At 47.8% G+C, this 17,203-nt stretch overlaps 1 protein-coding gene across 2 annotated transcripts in view; it reads left to right on the top strand.

The window, feature by feature from the left end:
* The window catches only part of LOC144142511 (fibronectin-like), a 50,488-nt gene that overhangs the window by 12,442 nt on the left and 20,843 nt on the right, over positions 1 to 17,203 (top strand). Inside the window, exons 3-5 of one of the 2 annotated variants that reach the window (XM_077674070.1) lie at positions 3,024 to 3,305; positions 12,948 to 13,223; positions 16,516 to 16,818. In XM_077674070.1, the coding sequence (XP_077530196.1) occupies positions 3,024 to 3,305; positions 12,948 to 13,223; positions 16,516 to 16,818 (861 nt within the window). The remainder of the gene's footprint in view (positions 1 to 3,023; positions 3,306 to 12,947; positions 13,224 to 16,515; positions 16,819 to 17,203) is intronic. The other variant, XM_077674071.1, reaches the window with a different exon arrangement.

The raw sequence follows: 17,203 nt of genomic DNA, 5'->3' as shown, positions 1-17,203 counted from the left end.
AATTGATGGGACAGACATCGTTGCGAAGTCCCATTCTCAGCAAGGGAAGCTTATTTGCAGCGCCAATTCAGGTCAGTTTTTTTTTCTTGTTTTACAGTCTAATAAAGTGACCCCAGCGTATACCACGGCGCTCAACGACAGAAGCGTGTTTGTGTTGTTTCCTCTGCTTGCGCAACCACACTGCAGTTACTTTTCCGGTTGCCCTTCATCTCCGTTGGTGTGGTCACTAATTAACAAGGGATTCCAAACGTTATTACCTGATGACGAAGTAAACGCAGTTGGAAATCTGTTGGAAACACAGTTGGAATACTGCTGCGGAGCTGCGGTTGTCTCTACGAAGATTCCGTTTAGTTTCGGCTTCAGTCTTGTGCGTAATGTTAGAGTCGTCTAAGCGGCTAATTGTGATACAGTTTGTTCAGGCCGTTCAGAATTCTCCAAAAAAGTGTTTCCTCCTCCTCCCCATCTTCTGCTTAATTAAACAATAGCGACCTCAACTTTCAGAGTACGTACGCAAAACGCATTACAGAAGTCAGCGCGAATGAATGCAACCTTGCCTATGATAGCTCGCCACGCTCTCGCTAGGAATGCGTGGTGGAACTCTGTACACTTCGGGAAACAAAGTAGGGCAGTAAGCGGGATGCGTACTGACCGTCTTGACATTGCTTTTGACATCACCCGCGAAGTGTTGTGAACATATTCTTGTGCCGCCTTTTGGCATCCATTCGGCGACGTGAATGTCGCTAAAAAAAGGTTACTGCTGATAAAACAATAGTGTCGGAAGCCGTAATACCTTGTGTTATGCAAATACTACGACGGCATGCGATTCATCGCAGCACGCGATGTGTATGGAACACTGAATGCAAACATTTTAGTTTTACGGCCCTTCGTGTCTGCGCTGCGCATAAACAGTCACCGTACTCATAATACTCCTTCCACTGAGAAAAAATGTCATGGCTTTCTCACTGCTAAAATCCATTTCTTGCGACGCTTATTCTCCACGGCTGCCCGAGAACCTGTACAGAACGATGGCAGGCTGCCTTTCGCGATTGTCCCAATACTTTACGAAGCAGTAGCGGCGTAGCCACTAATTATTTCCTGCAGCATTTTGATCCTTTCGGACCCTGCAACTTGCAATTATAACTATGTTTCTTAAAACACTTCCGCCACACAACGTCGAACCGCACGCAGCGCGCGTTTTTACGTACGCTGAACGGCCGGTCGCGACATCCACCGACTCAGAGTTGCTAAGCGGCGGCGAGAGATGGCGCTGCGGTCGCGCGCAAACTTCACTGTCCGGTGCCTACAATGTAGGCACTGGGGCTCTTCGATTTAGTCTCGGACACACCGCGGACTCTCTGAGAAGCAGTCCGGCATTCGATTTTCCTAAGTATCCCTATGGCTTCGGGAAATCCTCGGACTCACCGCGGATTATCCGTGGTGAGTCAGAGACGGTAAATCGAAAAGCCCCTTTTACCAATGCGGATAAAAAATCCTGAAGCGTTTAACTATAGAAATGGGGCAAGACTGCTTACGGGTCATTGGATGCCCCAGTGAGGCCGTCGTAGATCAGCCAACATTACAACGCCTATGCCGGTGATCCGCACGGCGTTGAAGCGAAAAAAGAAACAGTTATGCGGGGTCAATTTCCAGCCTCAATGTGATAATAATGCACTCCAAACGCAAACGTTGTGATGGGTAGTATATTGGCTTTTGATGGCGACCCCAAGGACAACGGGGATGAAGAAGACCGCTGAGCAACAGCTCAAACCAAAACTCGTATGCATTTGCGGCCAATTTATCCCTAGTTAATGGAATCCTGAGGTGGCCTGTACAACTTCCAAAAAAAGTTAGCAATAACGGCACCACAGTGTATTTGCGACTGGATTGCATGTGACCGCTGCGTATTGTTGCCTACTGGTGCACTGCGGTTAAGGCCGGATGCACCGGATAATATGTAAAGTCTAGTATAAATGCGAAAGGATTGGGTGCCCCGTTAGGCGAAAATACAGGAGTCGTGAGCCGCGAACGGCTTTAAAATTCAGCCTGCTTTGTACTGCAAAGGAAAAAAGACTGCGGAAGTACTGGGAATTGGACCCAGAGGGTCGCTGTGAGACGCAAGTGACGTAACTATTGTACGCCTAAGACACAGCTAACGCGGCTTTCCAGGTACCGTTAAGTCTGCAGAAGTGATCTGAATGATCAAGCATTATGGCCTTTCCTAGCCTAACTTACTACAGCATCGCCTGTGTCATGCTAGTTTCAGGAAGTTGTAATGAGATGGTTTCGCAGTCCCTATGGAGTTTTTATTTACCTTCAGGCAGGACAAGTAGCTACTCGAGGAACTGGCCAATGGCCATTACAGCCGCTATCAGCTGCTGAAGGCCGCTTCAATACTTTCGTGTCATGACAATTTCGCATTCAAAACACATAAGCCCTATTTACGGAGACTACCTGTTACGCCTCCTCCCGATGCGTAAAATCTCCATGTTGCCTAAATTAATCCTTAGTCAATTTACGATGCCCCTTAAAGTTCGGCACATAAAAGCACAAAAATTCCATAGTTGACGGCTTCACGTTTCAGTGACGTCGTTTTAGTGAATCACTTGAACTTGTCATCTGCAATTATTCGCAAGGTATGTTAACTACAACATCATGGGGTACGGTTATAACGTCACGCACCAAAAATACTCTTACAAAGTGAGAAGATGTGGAATTCAAAAGTTGCTTGAAACACTTGACACAATAGAAATTGAAAAATAACCTCATCACACAGGTGTCGCTGTGGTATATTTGCAAGACTCGATACGTTTCGGCTGTAACACATGATTTTCCTCGTTTCTCCGGATGTACGCTTACTTGTCTCTGGAATCCCGCAAAAACACGCGCCATACTGTTCATAGATCGAAAACCCTAACATAGAGCGGTGTAACTATTTATTGTGCGGTTAGGGGGTTCATGAACATAGGACTGAACATTGCTTTCGCCATCTCGTGACTTCTGTATTTGCTGTTTTATCATTTCAGACGCTCCGACAGATCTCGTGGTCGACGTATCATGCCAGGACAAAGTTGACATCGCCTGGAAATACAACTATCCTAATGCGGACGGTTTTATGCTTGCCCTCTGCCCCGACCCCGACCTTCCGTGCCAAAACACAACACTGGATGCCGTTGAGAGGAAACACACTGTCCAGCTTCTAAAACGGGACGCGGAATATATCATTTTTCTTTCGGCCTATCTGGATTTGATTGACGAACGTCAATTCAGCAAACCAGCAATCACGCATTTTTCGTCTTATCCCGAGGGTGAGTACGGATAACTTCCATGCATGTTGAGTACACAATAGGCAAATCCAAGACTGTATTGCGAATGATTTTTCTAGGGCACAATACCCCTTGCACATATATAAACGACGGGGCTGCAGTAATTGTGAATTGTGTTGATGTTGGGCATAAAGATAAGGCTAGTGTCAAACTACGAGGAATTGCTATTTTTTGTAGCTGCCACAGAGGTTCGCTAAGTCAACGGTGCTCGTAAACCATTGTGAAACCGGTCGTACCATCAATGTTTATTTACTTTGACACCCTACAGGCAATGGAGACGTGATGATTGCCTTACTTTTCTCCAGTTATTTTGGGGAGATGTGCACAATTTTAAAGCGAACCTGCAACACTTACCATCGGCTATTCGGAATGTATATTGGGGAACAGTTTATTGCCCCAGCTATGTCCTCCCTCAAGAATTATGAAAATCCTTTCACTATCACTGAAACTACGGGCGATGAGAAATCGCGCATAATTATTCGTTCTCAACTCGGCCCTGGACAACGCGATAAAAGGTGCGAGCTCTCTCCCGAAGAGGGGGGCGGCTCGCGGCGTTCATATCGGTGGCCCCTGATTTATCCCATGCGGGGGAGTTTTCTTCTATTCTACGCAACGTGAAGGTGTCTATTTCCGCTCTGGTGCAACAAAAAAGCAGGCATGGCTGCCTGCTCGCAATCGCACGCGCAGGCTGGTAGGGGTTTTTTGAAGCAATAACCGTTTCTTGTGTAGTGGTCTCGTTGAAAGGGGAGTATTGAGTCCGCCACTCGAACTCCCCGCGCACTCAAAACACAAGAAACACCAAAACTGTGTGTACAGGTTCAGGCACAGAAGAGGCTGTTACACAGAACCGACGATGGTGGACCACCAAAGGAAATGCGAGAAATAAGCCGCAAAGTTGTCCAGCGACAGTCAATAGGACCGCCATGGCCGAAATGACGTCGTTTAGGCCATGCCATGGGTGCATTAATGAGAATTGAAGACAGCGCGGTTGGTTTTTCCGCGTCTGTCACTGATTTCCGCGCATACCGCTTCACTCGTACGTGTAATATTTGGCTCGGGTATTCCTGGCAGCGTAATCTAAACGCCGCGCAGGTTTACTTGCACTGCACCGTGTGTTGTGGGGCCCATTTAAGAGCCATACACCGGGATAGACGGCAAAGGCGTCGTCGGGGTTTCGTGAAACAGAAATTAAGCCACCCGGAATAATTTTGGCCACCCAATCATTAGTGGCGCAATCTTGACAAATATGCGTTTTCACTTCTCGCTTCCTCCTGAAAAGCAGCTACCGGGGCCGGGATTGAACCCGCCGCATTCTTGGCCTCAGCAGCCCAACCCCTTGGCCGGGCTTCCAGGCTTGGCTTCCGGGGCGGGTATTGACCAAATGCAGGATGTAAGATTAATTCGCCTCTATAAAAAAATTGTCCCATGACTGAAAGCTTTACGATTAGCGTTCAAATTTTAATGAAGGTCGCATTTTGGGTCCATTTGGTTCATGGCGACCGGAGGGTGTGGGGGGGGTGCAAAGGGGGGTAACTAGCTCCCCCCCCCCCAGCCATGAAAGTTCAGACCTTTTTTAGTTTGAACAACTTTTCAGCAGTGCATGCATGGTCAATATGCCAAGATCATTGGATCAAGAATTGAGAACTATAGAATTGCCGAAGTACGCGCGTTCGCTTGCCGGCCGCAGCGGCCGCCTTTTTGATGGAGGCGAAAAGCGAAAACACCCGTGGGTTCGAGATTTCGACTTACGTTAAAGATCACCTGGTGGTCCAAATTAAGCACTCCACTACGGCCCGCCTCATCGAAAGTGTAGCGTCGGCGCGTGAAACCTCATAATCAAGAACCATAGAATTAGGACCGTTCGAAAGCCTTCACTGTGATGGGAAATGCGACTCGCAAGAACGAAGAAAACCGGCCAAGTGTGAAGGCGGGAGAAGGATGTTTGTTTGTGAAAACAACCATTGGGGTGAAGGTCCAGGTTAGGCAACGATCTATGCATGGGGAGGACTGCTCCAAAACAGTCTCCAATATATCAATCGGCGGGTCCTCTGCGAGCGCAGCGGCAATTTGTTGCGCAGGTGGAACAAGGTGTGGCTGTTCCGCGTGAAAGAGAGGCTAAAGCCCCTTCTACATTGTGCGATTTTCCCTGCGAATTCTTAGATGCGGCGCAGCTCGTGTGAAAAAACCGGCTTTTTTTGTTGGTGTGTCAAATTGCCAAATGTTTGGAATCGTCCAGCATCCCCAGCGAACTCCGGCCGTGCGGCGTGGAGGTACCGGACCTGTGGTCAATAGGAACACAGCTAGGTGGAAGTTACTGCATCGCCATCTGCACGCTTAGCAACCAAATGGCGCTGCTTGTATGAGCGCAGCATAAGCGCGGGCGCACCAGAACAAATGCACGTGCGTTTACAACACGATGTCGCACGCCGTTTTCGACAAATGTTAAATCGTTGTCCGTACAACTGGCGGACATCACAGCAGAGAATTAGTACAGAACACGAGAAGAACCGTCCAACGTATGCCAAGGTGTGCTGGGCACGCACAAGCGAACCTAGGGTCTATTGATGTGTTTGTCGTCTCTGCTATGTGTGCGTATATTGATAAATAATTGGCGATTGTTATATGAAGCCGCAAATAGTCATATTTACTGCAAAACCGGCTGAAACAAGTGCCCAGAAAGTAGAATAACATCTATTTTCAAAATCACGACAAGCTTTGCTCGTGGCAGTCTTAATTCAGTCTGCAAACCATGTGCCTCTGAAAAGTGAAAATCGCGACGTTCGAAGGCCCTGTAGGCGAAATTTCCAGGCATTGCGAACTTCACAAGGGCGTATGTTCGGTCCAACGAATTCGCAGACAAAAAACGCACGATGTAGAACTGGCTTCACTTTGGAATTTAGTCATCATCACCATCATCATCATCACCAGCCCATCTACGCCCACTGCAGGGCAAAGGCCTCTCCCATTATTCTCCAATTACCTCGGTCCTGTGCCAACTGTGACCAATTTATCCCCGCAAACTTCTTGATCTCATCTTCCCATCTAACTTTCTGCCGCCCCCTGCAACGCTTGCCTTCTCTAGGAATCCACCTGTTACCCTTAATGACCAGCGGTTATCTTGCCTTCGCATTACATGCCCTGCCCACGTCTATTTCTTCTTAATTTCTACTAATATGTCTTTAACACCAGTTTGCTCCCTGACCCACTCCACTCTCTTCTTGTCCCTTATTATTACACCTATCATTTTCCTCTCCATTGCCCGCTGAGTCGTTCTCAATTTAAGTTGAACCCTCTTGGTGAGCCTCCAAGTTTCTGCCCCGTAGGTGAGTACCGGCAAGATGCAGCTGTCATACACTTTCTTCTTTAGCGACAATGGTAGGCTGCTATTCATTATCTGAGAATGTCTGCCATATGCACCCCACCCCATTCTGATCCTTCTAATTATTTCTGCCTCATGGTTGGGATCTGGGGTCACAACTTGGCCTAAGTAGATATACTATTCGCTTACCACTTCCACTGCCTCGCAACATATCTCAAACCGCTGTGCTCTCCCGAGGTTATTGATCATTACTTTAGTTTTAGTTTTCTGCATATTAATTTTCAGGCCCACGGTTCTACTCTGTTCGCCCAGTGCGGAAAGCATGCCTTGCAATTCGTCCCCCGAGTTACTTAGCAAGGCAACGTCATCAGCAAATCTGAGGTTACTGAGGTATTCTCCATTAACCCTTACTCCCACCTGTTCCCAATCCAACGTTCTGAATACTTCTTGTAAGCATGCTGTGAATAACATTGGAGAGATTGTGTCTCCTTGTCTGACACCCTTCCTTATAGGTATTTTGCTGCTCTCCCTATGGAGGACGATGGTAGCTGTAGACCCATTGCAGATATCCTCTAGTATTCTTACATAATGCTCATCTACCCCCTGGTTCCGTAATGCCTGAATGACTGTTAGGGTTTCGACCGAGTCAAATGCGTTCTCATAATCTATGAAGGCTAAATATAGGGGTTCAGTATACTACTCAGGGCACTTCTCTATCACCTGATTGATCATGTGAATATGGTCCATTGTTGAATAACCTTTACGGAACCCTGCTGGTTCTTTAGGTTGACTGAAATGTAAGGTTGCAGAGATTCGGATAGCGATTACCTTGGTAAATACCTTGTAGACGACTGACAGTAAGCTGATCGGCCTGTAATTTTTCAAGTCCTTCATGTCGCCTTTCTTATGGATTAGGATGATGTTCGCGTTCTTCCAAGATTCCGGTACCATTGCGGTCATTAGGCATTGCGTATAGATGTTGGCCAGTTTTTCAAGTACAATTTCTCCGCCATCCTTCAAGAGGTCTGCTGTTATCTGATCCTCACCAGGTGCTTTGCCCCCTTTCATTTCTTTCAAAGCATAATTCCTTACTTCTTCGGTCGTTACTGGTGGGATGTCTATCTCCTCTGAATTACTATTATCCTGTTCGGCATTATCCTGTATGTCCCGGCTACTGTACAGATCCCTATAGAACTCCTCGGCCACTGTGACTATTTTATTCTTATTTGTGATGACATTGCCTTGCTTATGCTTAAGTGCATACATCTGATTTTTCCCCACGCCAAGACGTCTCTTCACTGCTTTCAGGCTACCTCCGTTCTTTATAGCGTATTCGATCCTCTCCATATTATGCTTCCGTATGTCAGCTGTCTTACGCTTATTGATTAAGTTCGAGAGTATGGCCCCCAAAGTTCGAGGGAATTTAGTATGGCCCCCGAAATCTGGCATTCGCGTGCGGCACACACCAGCACCAAGACGGCTGTAGCTACTGACGCCACCCGATATCTCCCGGGACCGTTGAAAGCGGTGTCTTCAGAGATCAGGAGGGCGTTGCTAACAAGGTGCGGGATCCACTGGCTGGAGGGGGAGGGGAACATCAGGAGCAGATGAAGCACTTAAGCGGTCTGGACAACAATTTTAGCCACAAGAGAGCAACGGGGGAGTGCCATTGCTCCTTTGCGGGACTAACTGCGTTGCCACAAACATTAGTCCCTTAAGGGAGTAAAAGCGATGGGACGAACGGTTACTCTCCCGACCATTCGTCCTTAGCGGACGAACGGTTGCCAAGTTCCGTTATCCTCCATGCACAAACCGGGAGCGGTGAAAAAAAAAAAAAACACGCTGTCAGGGAATCGAACCACGGCCCTCAGCAACACCAACCCAACGTGCTACCGACGGGAACAGACGGAGAATTGGGTCAAAAATGGGTAGTCAAGTGCAAAACGTTTGATACTCTGCACTCGGCATAGTTGAGTGTATTGCTGGCGTCGGAATTCCTAGCCATTCAACTGCGTGTAATTTACGCTCTGCTATCTCTATACATTGTTCCTGAGCTTCGACTGCAAGTAAATGCTCACAAGCATAATTTTCCGCGTAAAAGGAAAGGAAACCAACCGCCCCCGCAGCGGCAGGAGATTGAGTGGTCTAACTACGCACACGCTTTCGGTAAAACTAAAACTTTCTTAATGTTCGCAACTTACCCCAATGTCTTTGGTCTCATATGTGCGAGTTCATGGTCGTCTGTGCGAGAGAAATAATAGGAGAACAGGGCTTATGTTCCTGCGTGGACGAAACAAATTTCGGTGCTGCTGACTCCACCTATAGTGTTGCTTGTCGGGACTGGAAAATGCAGCTGGATCTTAAGGCTGTTGAGGCATTGTCATTGCTTTTGTACGAATGGCATTGACGTCCCGCTAATGAAAGCTATTAGCAAAGCCCTTACCTGTAGTGCGCGCTTACGATTTGTCGTTGTCGCTGTTGCCGTTGGTGACTTTTCTCGGCCGGTATAAACACGGTATAAACCGTATTCACTACACTTAGTGAGTAAAGTTTTTTTTTTGCTGCATTACTTTGTCATGTGCGCGAAGTCGGGCATTAACCTGTAATATTGCTCGCGACAGCTAGCTGCGTGACACGTCGTAGTAACGTAAACAAGAGGGGTTTGTCGACCTCGAATCTCCGCTCCGTGCCACGAGCCGACTCTTCACTTAGACAAGGCGCTTTCTTGTGATTTTTAAAACTAAGATTTCTTCCTATGGCACTGTATGAAAGATTCTGTATTGGCAGCTGCGTTTGTTTGCAAATTATGAAACTGTGCGCAGACATGTGTGGCAGATCGCATCGCAGCGACGCCATTACAGAGGAGAGTAACTGCTCGGCTTTTCGTACTCCCGTTGCTCTCTAGATCGGCGGGGACGAACATTTACTTCGCGAAATATGCACACGGCACGAAGGCCCCCATAGTTACTCCTCTTGAGGAGCAACGGTCGCTAGGGAAGACTAACGGCTGTAGTTACTCCTTTTTTCATCGTTTTTGGCTAAGACTGAAGGTCATCGAATTTTTTCTCGACTTCTGAAGTTAACCACCTTTGTATTTGTATCTGTTCAGCGTTGTTTTCGATCATAAGCGACTGGATGCAGAGATCTTCGGACATCTGATGGAGGCGGCAAAAACATCTCTGTTCAGCAGGCCCCTCGCCCGTCGCCCTGTTCTTTGAAACTATGTTTTGTTTGTGGAACCCTCACCGTTTTTTTCCCGCTTTATTGAACAACATAAATCTCAGAACCATTTGTAGGTCAGAACGCAAGCCATGCAAGCTGGTTTGAAATTTCTAGGCACGTACATGGGTGCTCATAAACGCCAGACCAAAGAGGTTCACGCGAGTGCAGTGTTTCTTTTAACTTTGCGCTCGTCTGGACTGGCGTACAGCGAGCCGCCCCGCACGACCGTGATTTTTATTTCGTTCGCGTAAGACGTAAACTCACCTTTACCGTGACCTAGAACGTTTGTGTTCAATGTATGCGTAAATATTTTATTTGCAGTTTTAGTAAGTTTACTGTTCTGTTCAATAGAAAATAGTGTCTCATTTATTTAGGCATGGCGGGAACTTGCCGTTTCAACTTTTTTATCCCAACATTTTAACCCCCTCTCGTGTATCTTCAGAGGTTGCCCACCCCTTACACTCCCCAGGCCCATTTGTGTGGACGTGAGCACCCCCCTTATTGGAATAACGTTTTGGGGACGCCTATTTTTGGGCTAACACCATAAAAACGGTGGCGCCACTTATTACAACATCGAAATTTCGCTTCTCAAATGCAAAGGTTGCAGAATATATATATTTTTTTGACTGTGGGAAAGTCGGCGGCGATTCGGAACAAATCAGCAAATTGGATTCATGGAGCTACCCGGGGTAAACGGAACAAGCACGCGCTGTCAGTTTTCTGGCCATTCGGGAGACTGCTAATCAGAACTCTCCTTCGAAACACTTAAAGGAGCCATGAAGAGAAAACAAAAGTTTGTTTTATTCGAAAGATTATGTGTTTCATAGTACCCCAAGCGCTTTCCGGAAGCAAATGATGCTTTATTCACTGAGAAATAAGGCAATTTAAGCCAAAATTTTAAATCTCCCGCTAAAATTGCACATTTCGTCACGTGAACAATGGCGTCATACGGGACGGTCCATGAAATAGATACTTAGTATGTCGACTCCATATGGCACCCACACGCGGGAGTCGACCGAGACAGCGGCCATTTTAAAAATACTAGTAAAACCTAGTGCACCCGCAGCCCTAGTCATGGAATCGCCTGATCCGGAGAACAAAACTCTCGCCGCGGAGCTCGGGCTTGCATTTAACAACCTCACACCACTTGAACGCTCAATGCTTCTAAGTGCACGAGCAGCAAGAGTTGTGGGATACGCGGTGGACGGGAAAGCGACCATTCCGCGATAGCCACAACAGACGAACGGCACCGCTGCCTCGTCAGCCCCGTCGCGACGGACGAATACAGACTGGTACGTATGTGCCGTATTTTCAATTTCAGTAGCAGTATCGCTTATGCCAGTTGGCCGGTGTCGTGTATGGAAAGCCGTTCGCTCGAGCTCTCTGCTTCGACCAGAAAGATTCGAGCGTCAATGCGCGGTGTGTACGGCAATTTTTTTCCCCCCGGTCAGAGCGCTTTTGACGAAGTGGGCGACGAGCGCCAGCATGTCCGGGTCCCTGCCGTAATCGCTTCCTTGCAAATGAAGCGAGCACACTCGTACTTCCTTTAGCTCTCTTTCTCCTCCGTTTGCAAAGTTCACAAAACGTAGCCACTTGCTTCGCCGAGGTTCGCCGTTGGGCAGCACATGAAAGGAGATCTCACCGGCGGGGATGTCGCACTCCCTCGACGATTTTCCCGTACTACATGGGCATTTCATAACACAGCAACGAAATTTCATTGTAAAGTACTCGAACAAACTGAAGTTTTTAGTGGTTGTAAACTGTAAACGAGCTCGTAACGACAGCAGCAAGCCAACACGACCTCCATACCGAAACCTGTGCGACGAGTGACACTATCTCGTTGCTGCTCTGTGTTCCTTACTCCCCTTGTTTCTATTTTTACCTTTGCTGGTTGGCGATATGACGACCAACCTCCTGTGAAGGGATTACGATACCAAGCAAGGTCGCGGCTGTGCGTGCTGGGACGGTTCGTTGGCCCCGAAGAGCCTTGTCCCCGAAAATTCGTCTGCGCGACGGTGGCGACGGCGAGATGTCGAGTTCGGCTGGCGGTAGTTTCGTACGCATTGGCATACACGCTTGCGTGTTCGTTCGGAACTTCAACCGTTTACTCCACCGTTCTTTGTCATAAAAAGAATGTGCAGTATGTTTCACGGGCATTTAGCTCGCTATGCAAACTCTAAGCCCTGCCTAACAGGCGTTTGCTTTTGCCGGCCTCCGCCAATCGCAGAGCATTCTCGAGTGACATCATAGGTTCTGTTGCGGAAAATAGCTGGTGGGTCGCATGGTCATTTCCTTTTTTCCTAATTATGTAGCTTATTTGAGCGAAGTTTGCGTTATAAGTGGTGTCGTTATCGTTCTAACGAGGCAATCTTTAGAATGAACCAAACTTGTGTTTTCTCTTCATGGCTCCTTTAATCAGTGATCCTCCACTAGTGCACGAGGACGCGGGTTTGATTCCCAGCCGCGGCTTCTTTTCTGATGGAGGGGAAAAGCAAAAATCCCGTGTGTACGAGATTACGGCCCACGTTAAAGATCCCCAGGGGGTCAAAATTAATCCGGAGCCCTCCACTACGGCGCGCCTCATCGCCTGCGTTGCGTCGGCGTGTTAAACCCTACAATCAATCCATCAATCGATCTTCTACTACTGGGCACCTCTAGCCAAATTTTAGCTTCGATGCGGGAAACGCCCAATTAATAAACATTTTGTCAACAGCAGCCTTAATATTCTTCTCATCCCATTGCGCGGTGCTTGTGTTCATAATCCGATCCTCAGACCTATTTTTTTTTTACAGTTCACCTTTTAAACAGAGTGCCATGCCCTATCGAAAATGCCACTGAAGGTCTGCTGGCCACGTGTTTTTCATCCGTTGATGCTGCATAACGAGACTTTTAGCGTTACTCGTCTGACCTTGTCCGCTCACGCGCACAATCTCCTGCGAACATTGAAGGGCTCTAGATGCAGACATTTTAAGATTTTATTTTTTTTTTCTCTGCTTCATTTTGCACATCCGGCTGCAAACACTAAGCAAGTTTTTGAATAAGCACTTGTGTATTGACAAGAATTTTTCACCTTTTTATTGCAGTTCCTGATATTAAAAGCTTAAGCTTGACTGCCTTGAACTCCTCGTCGATACAAGCGACCTGGACCGAAGAGTGGGTACACAAGATACAATTCTCTGTCTGCACGACGCCGACAAAATGCCATGAACGTATAGTCCTGGGAAATCTTGGGCAACTCACCTTCACTGGCCTCGCCCCCGACACTGCCTACACGATCCTCGCCCAGGCCCAAGTGACGCGTAATAACAAGACGTGTCGAGGCGCCCGACAAAATCGTACTGCCCAGACGTTCCCAATGCGTAAGTTCAATTCTAATTCTCCAAGTAGTTTTTAGAGCTATACGTTCCAAATGGGAAATGATGTATTAAATTCTGTCATCCATGGCAGCCGGTGGCAGAAAAAAGGACATGGTTTTTTGTTTGGTGACTTATGGATCATGGCTTTTAAAAGCTCTTTCAGAGTCCAACCCGCCGCGGTGGCTCAGTGGCTAAGGCGTTGCGCTGCTGAGGACGAGGTCGCGGGTTCGATTCCCGGCCGTGGCGGCCGCTTTTCTGATGGAGGCGAAAAGCAAAAACGCCCGTGTGTACGAGATTTCGGCGCACGATAAAGATCCCCAGGTGGTCAAAATTAATCCGGAGCCCTCCACTACGGCGCGCCTCATCGCCTGCGTTGCGTCGGCGCGTTAAACCCCACAATCAATCAATCAATCTTTCAGAGTCCAATCGGAGGTGAGGCAGTGATTGTGGAAAAAAGAAAGGGTGAAAGATAATGAGCGCTAACGCGAGCTTGGACACATTTTCCAGTGAAGCTTGTATATATGCGTCCCTTGGGCGTTTCCAGTCACCTTGCGCCACGTGAACCAAGATAAAACATATGTTGCTCTTCTTCGGTTGGATTAGTCAAGAAAGCAGCATTTTTTTCCGGTGCCAAAGAACAGCCGATAATCCTATGGAAACCATTAAAATCGTTACGCCATGCGCAGTGGTAGCCAGTAACAAAAACAATTAATTTCTTAGGGTCCCCTGTTTGTAATTTGGAGATCCAGAGGTAATCAAAACTCTCGACATTCTGGCAGTTAATTTAGAAAAGCGACTATACCTACCCGGTGTAAACATGTTAGACTGTGACTTCGGCTGCTACAAACTTGCTGTTTTTAGCACGGAATATGCGTAGGGAGAGAAAGGTATCCCGCTGGAAGATGTAAAATAGTTGTCACTTTTTCAGTGTTTTGTCTTAGTCGAAATATTGTTCTCGGTAACCGGGACACATTTGGCAACGTCGTGCACCTCGTGTAACAGAATCTAACCTAGTGGAAATCCGGAAGTTGTCACGCTTCTGCGCCATAGTTACGGAATTTTTCAGGTTTTAATGAATCAGATTCTATGCTAGTCTGCTGTAGGCCAAATGGATTTTTTATAGACGTCGTTACGGTGTAATGACAGGTACAGAATGTGCCAGTCAAGTTGTAGGGTATATATGGCGCGGCAGCTACGATTTCTAGATATGCTGAGATTATGTGGTCATTGCGACAATAGCGTGTCTTCCGAGTCATGTCTTTATTGATTTAAATGGTATCTTCAAAGGAAGTTTTCGTCCAACTGCAGCGTGGTTTAATATAAAATGACAAATATGAGAGGGTGAGTGAAAACTTTATCCAGAAGACTTCAGGTGCCGATGGTAGGACGCTTGTTCGGTGGGAGACCTCCTCTAGTCCGGGAAGCCCTGGTCCGAGCTGGCTGCCCTGACCTTCTCCACCAGTGTACGCTTAATTGTGAGGTCGGCGCTGGCTAGCAGGCCCGCCCGCTGCTCGTAAGTTGGGTGTAAATTGGGGGTAAAGGGTGGGGTGTTCTGGTGCTCCCATATCTTGCGGTAAAGGGCGCCAGGTTGGGGACAGAAATTACTTGTGGCGTAGTACAGGGTGGGACACAACATGGCATGAAGGAGAGTGGCGTGGGGATAGAAATTTTTGTGAAGTCGGCGAAAGCCAGTCGCTTCGGCGCTGGATAAATGAGGATGTGGAGCGGGATCTGCCGTCATTGTTGGCCGTAATGGGCGAGGATGTTCTTATATGAAAAGAGTAGTGGGCTTGGGAGGGCGAAGGGGCAAGGTGTCTTCGCTTTCTTCAGAAACGGCTTGCTGGGTATGAGCTGGAACAGCGGCATGCGCCCTCTCGTTTTACTCGAAGGACTCGTGTTCGGAGGTCCAGATGATGTGGATTTCCGGGAGCTGGCGCACACTTTGCAGAATTTTCAGGGCCGCGGGGGATATGCAACAAAGCAGGAAGTTGCAGCAGGCGGCTTGGGAGTCACTCATTACCGTAAGGAAGTCGTTTCCATTGGTAGCGGCCACAGGGATGGCAAGTTCGCCTGCTGCCTCAATAAATATCGTGGGAAGGGTAGTGGCCGTCAGTTCTGCAACGTCGGCGTCGGTTACGCGCACGGGTTGGGCAGCTTGTTAGGGGCACGGAGAGTCATCCGTGTAACGAGTAAAGGGCGGGGGGGGGGGGGGGGGTTCGAAAGCGCCTTGGCCTCTGTCCGCGTTTTGGGGGAGGCCTGTTGCCAAGCCGAGAAAATGCAGCCTTGCCGGTTGGCGTGAGCTTGAGCCGCGTGGATTTGGAAGTGTGATGAGCTTCTTCCAGTTCCTGCCATGTATTATGGACGCCGAGCTGTAGACCGTTTTTTTTTGTTACTGCTTTTGGAGGTAGTCGAAGGGCGGCCTTGTAAGCTTGGCGTATCGCGATGTTTAGGCTTTATTTCTCCAAGGGTTTCAGGCCCACGTACGGTGTCCCATACGCAACTCGGGTAATGAGGATGGCGTGAATGATGTGAAGAATGTCAGTTTCTTGTAGGCCAAATCGCTGATTGGAGACCCTGAGGGTGAGGTCCATAAGTTGGTTGAGAGTCCGTTGGCAGGAAAGGATAGTCTGAGCGCCTGATGCATCTCAAAAAGAAAAAAAAAAAACTGCGCGCGAGTTAACGGTAACAAGAACACATGAAAACAGCACAAGAGCAGAATCGCAACTAGTTTATTATTGCACACATCAAAGCCTTGTATGCCCAAGCGCCCAATCGACACGCCCACACGCGTCACAGCTCTCGGCGCACTCAACCACACGTGCAAAAAAAAACCGTAACAAAAAAACCCCAAAACAAAATTTGTGGTGCACGAATGGCGAAAAACGGCAAATGTAACCGCATCATACATGGGTTAAGACCCCCGTCCCACCCCAGTGGCGACCCAGAGCGTTAGGTTGTCGGCGTATATAGCATGGCCTAGGGTTCGGATTGCTTTTAGTAGGGGTGGTAAGTTTTTCATGCTGGCGTTGAAGAGCAGTGGAGATACTGCCGACCCCTGTGGAGAGCCGTTTGGTGTGGTTTGGAATGCGTCGGATCTGAGGAATATTTTTAGCAGTTGCGCAATATTGTGAATAATTTCATTGTAATAGGATCTTTAACAACTTCATTCAGAATGAAGATTTCCAGAACTAAAACTACATTCATGCAACCTGCCTTTTCAGTCTCTGCCTAAGGTAATGCTATTGGCAGCTTAGTTGCTTGTTAATAACACTTACTCCCTTTTTTCTTCTCACAGCGCCGGGTCCGGTCTCAAACCTAAAATATAAAATTGTGAACAGCGTTTTTCTCAACGCTCTCTGGGACGCCCCAAGTGACACCCCTCGTGTGGACGGCTACACCATAGAGTGCAGAGAAGTGGGGGGATCGTATTACGTGGGTGGAAACGTGCTCGAGCCGAAGACGTCCTTGAACGTGACCGAAGCTTTGCGAAAGTTCGCAAAAACGTTCAACTGCTCAGTGCTGGCTTTCATCAATTCCACCCACCATGGACGAATTAATGGAACAAGGACCGTGTTTGAAGTCTCAACACAGCAGCTGGGTGAGCCATTATCACTACAGGTGTCTGAAGCCTCGGTTTACGCGCAGCGTTTAGTGCTTGATCTTGAATTTTTCAGACGCTAGTTTCTTCTATTGTAATGTCGACTCGTCGCAAAAACTTGACGTTGTGACTCCCAGGACTACGACCTGGGGTGCAAAGTCCAGTATGGAAATCTTTTCTCTTCTAGGAACAACGGAACAGAAAAAATACAGTGCAACAAGGTCAAACCAAGTCAAACTGTCAAACTGTAGCCAAGTCAAACCAAGTCAAACTGGCCAAGTCAAACTGGCTTTTTATGGCTGTACTCTGGCCACATGCAGACGTTATAGTAATTTAATTAATGATGGGATGGTAGGATAACCATGTAGGATAGTACGTCCTGCGA

This window comes from Haemaphysalis longicornis, unplaced genomic scaffold, assembly GCF_048455015.1.
Source record: "Haemaphysalis longicornis isolate Haplotype H1 unplaced genomic scaffold, Haemaphysalis longicornis Haplotype H1 scaffold_6, whole genome shotgun sequence".
Lineage (NCBI taxonomy): Eukaryota > Metazoa > Arthropoda > Arachnida > Ixodida > Ixodidae > Haemaphysalis > Haemaphysalis longicornis.
The sequence above is the reverse complement of the archived record's forward strand: the minus strand, read 5'-3'. Positions and strand labels throughout refer to the sequence as shown.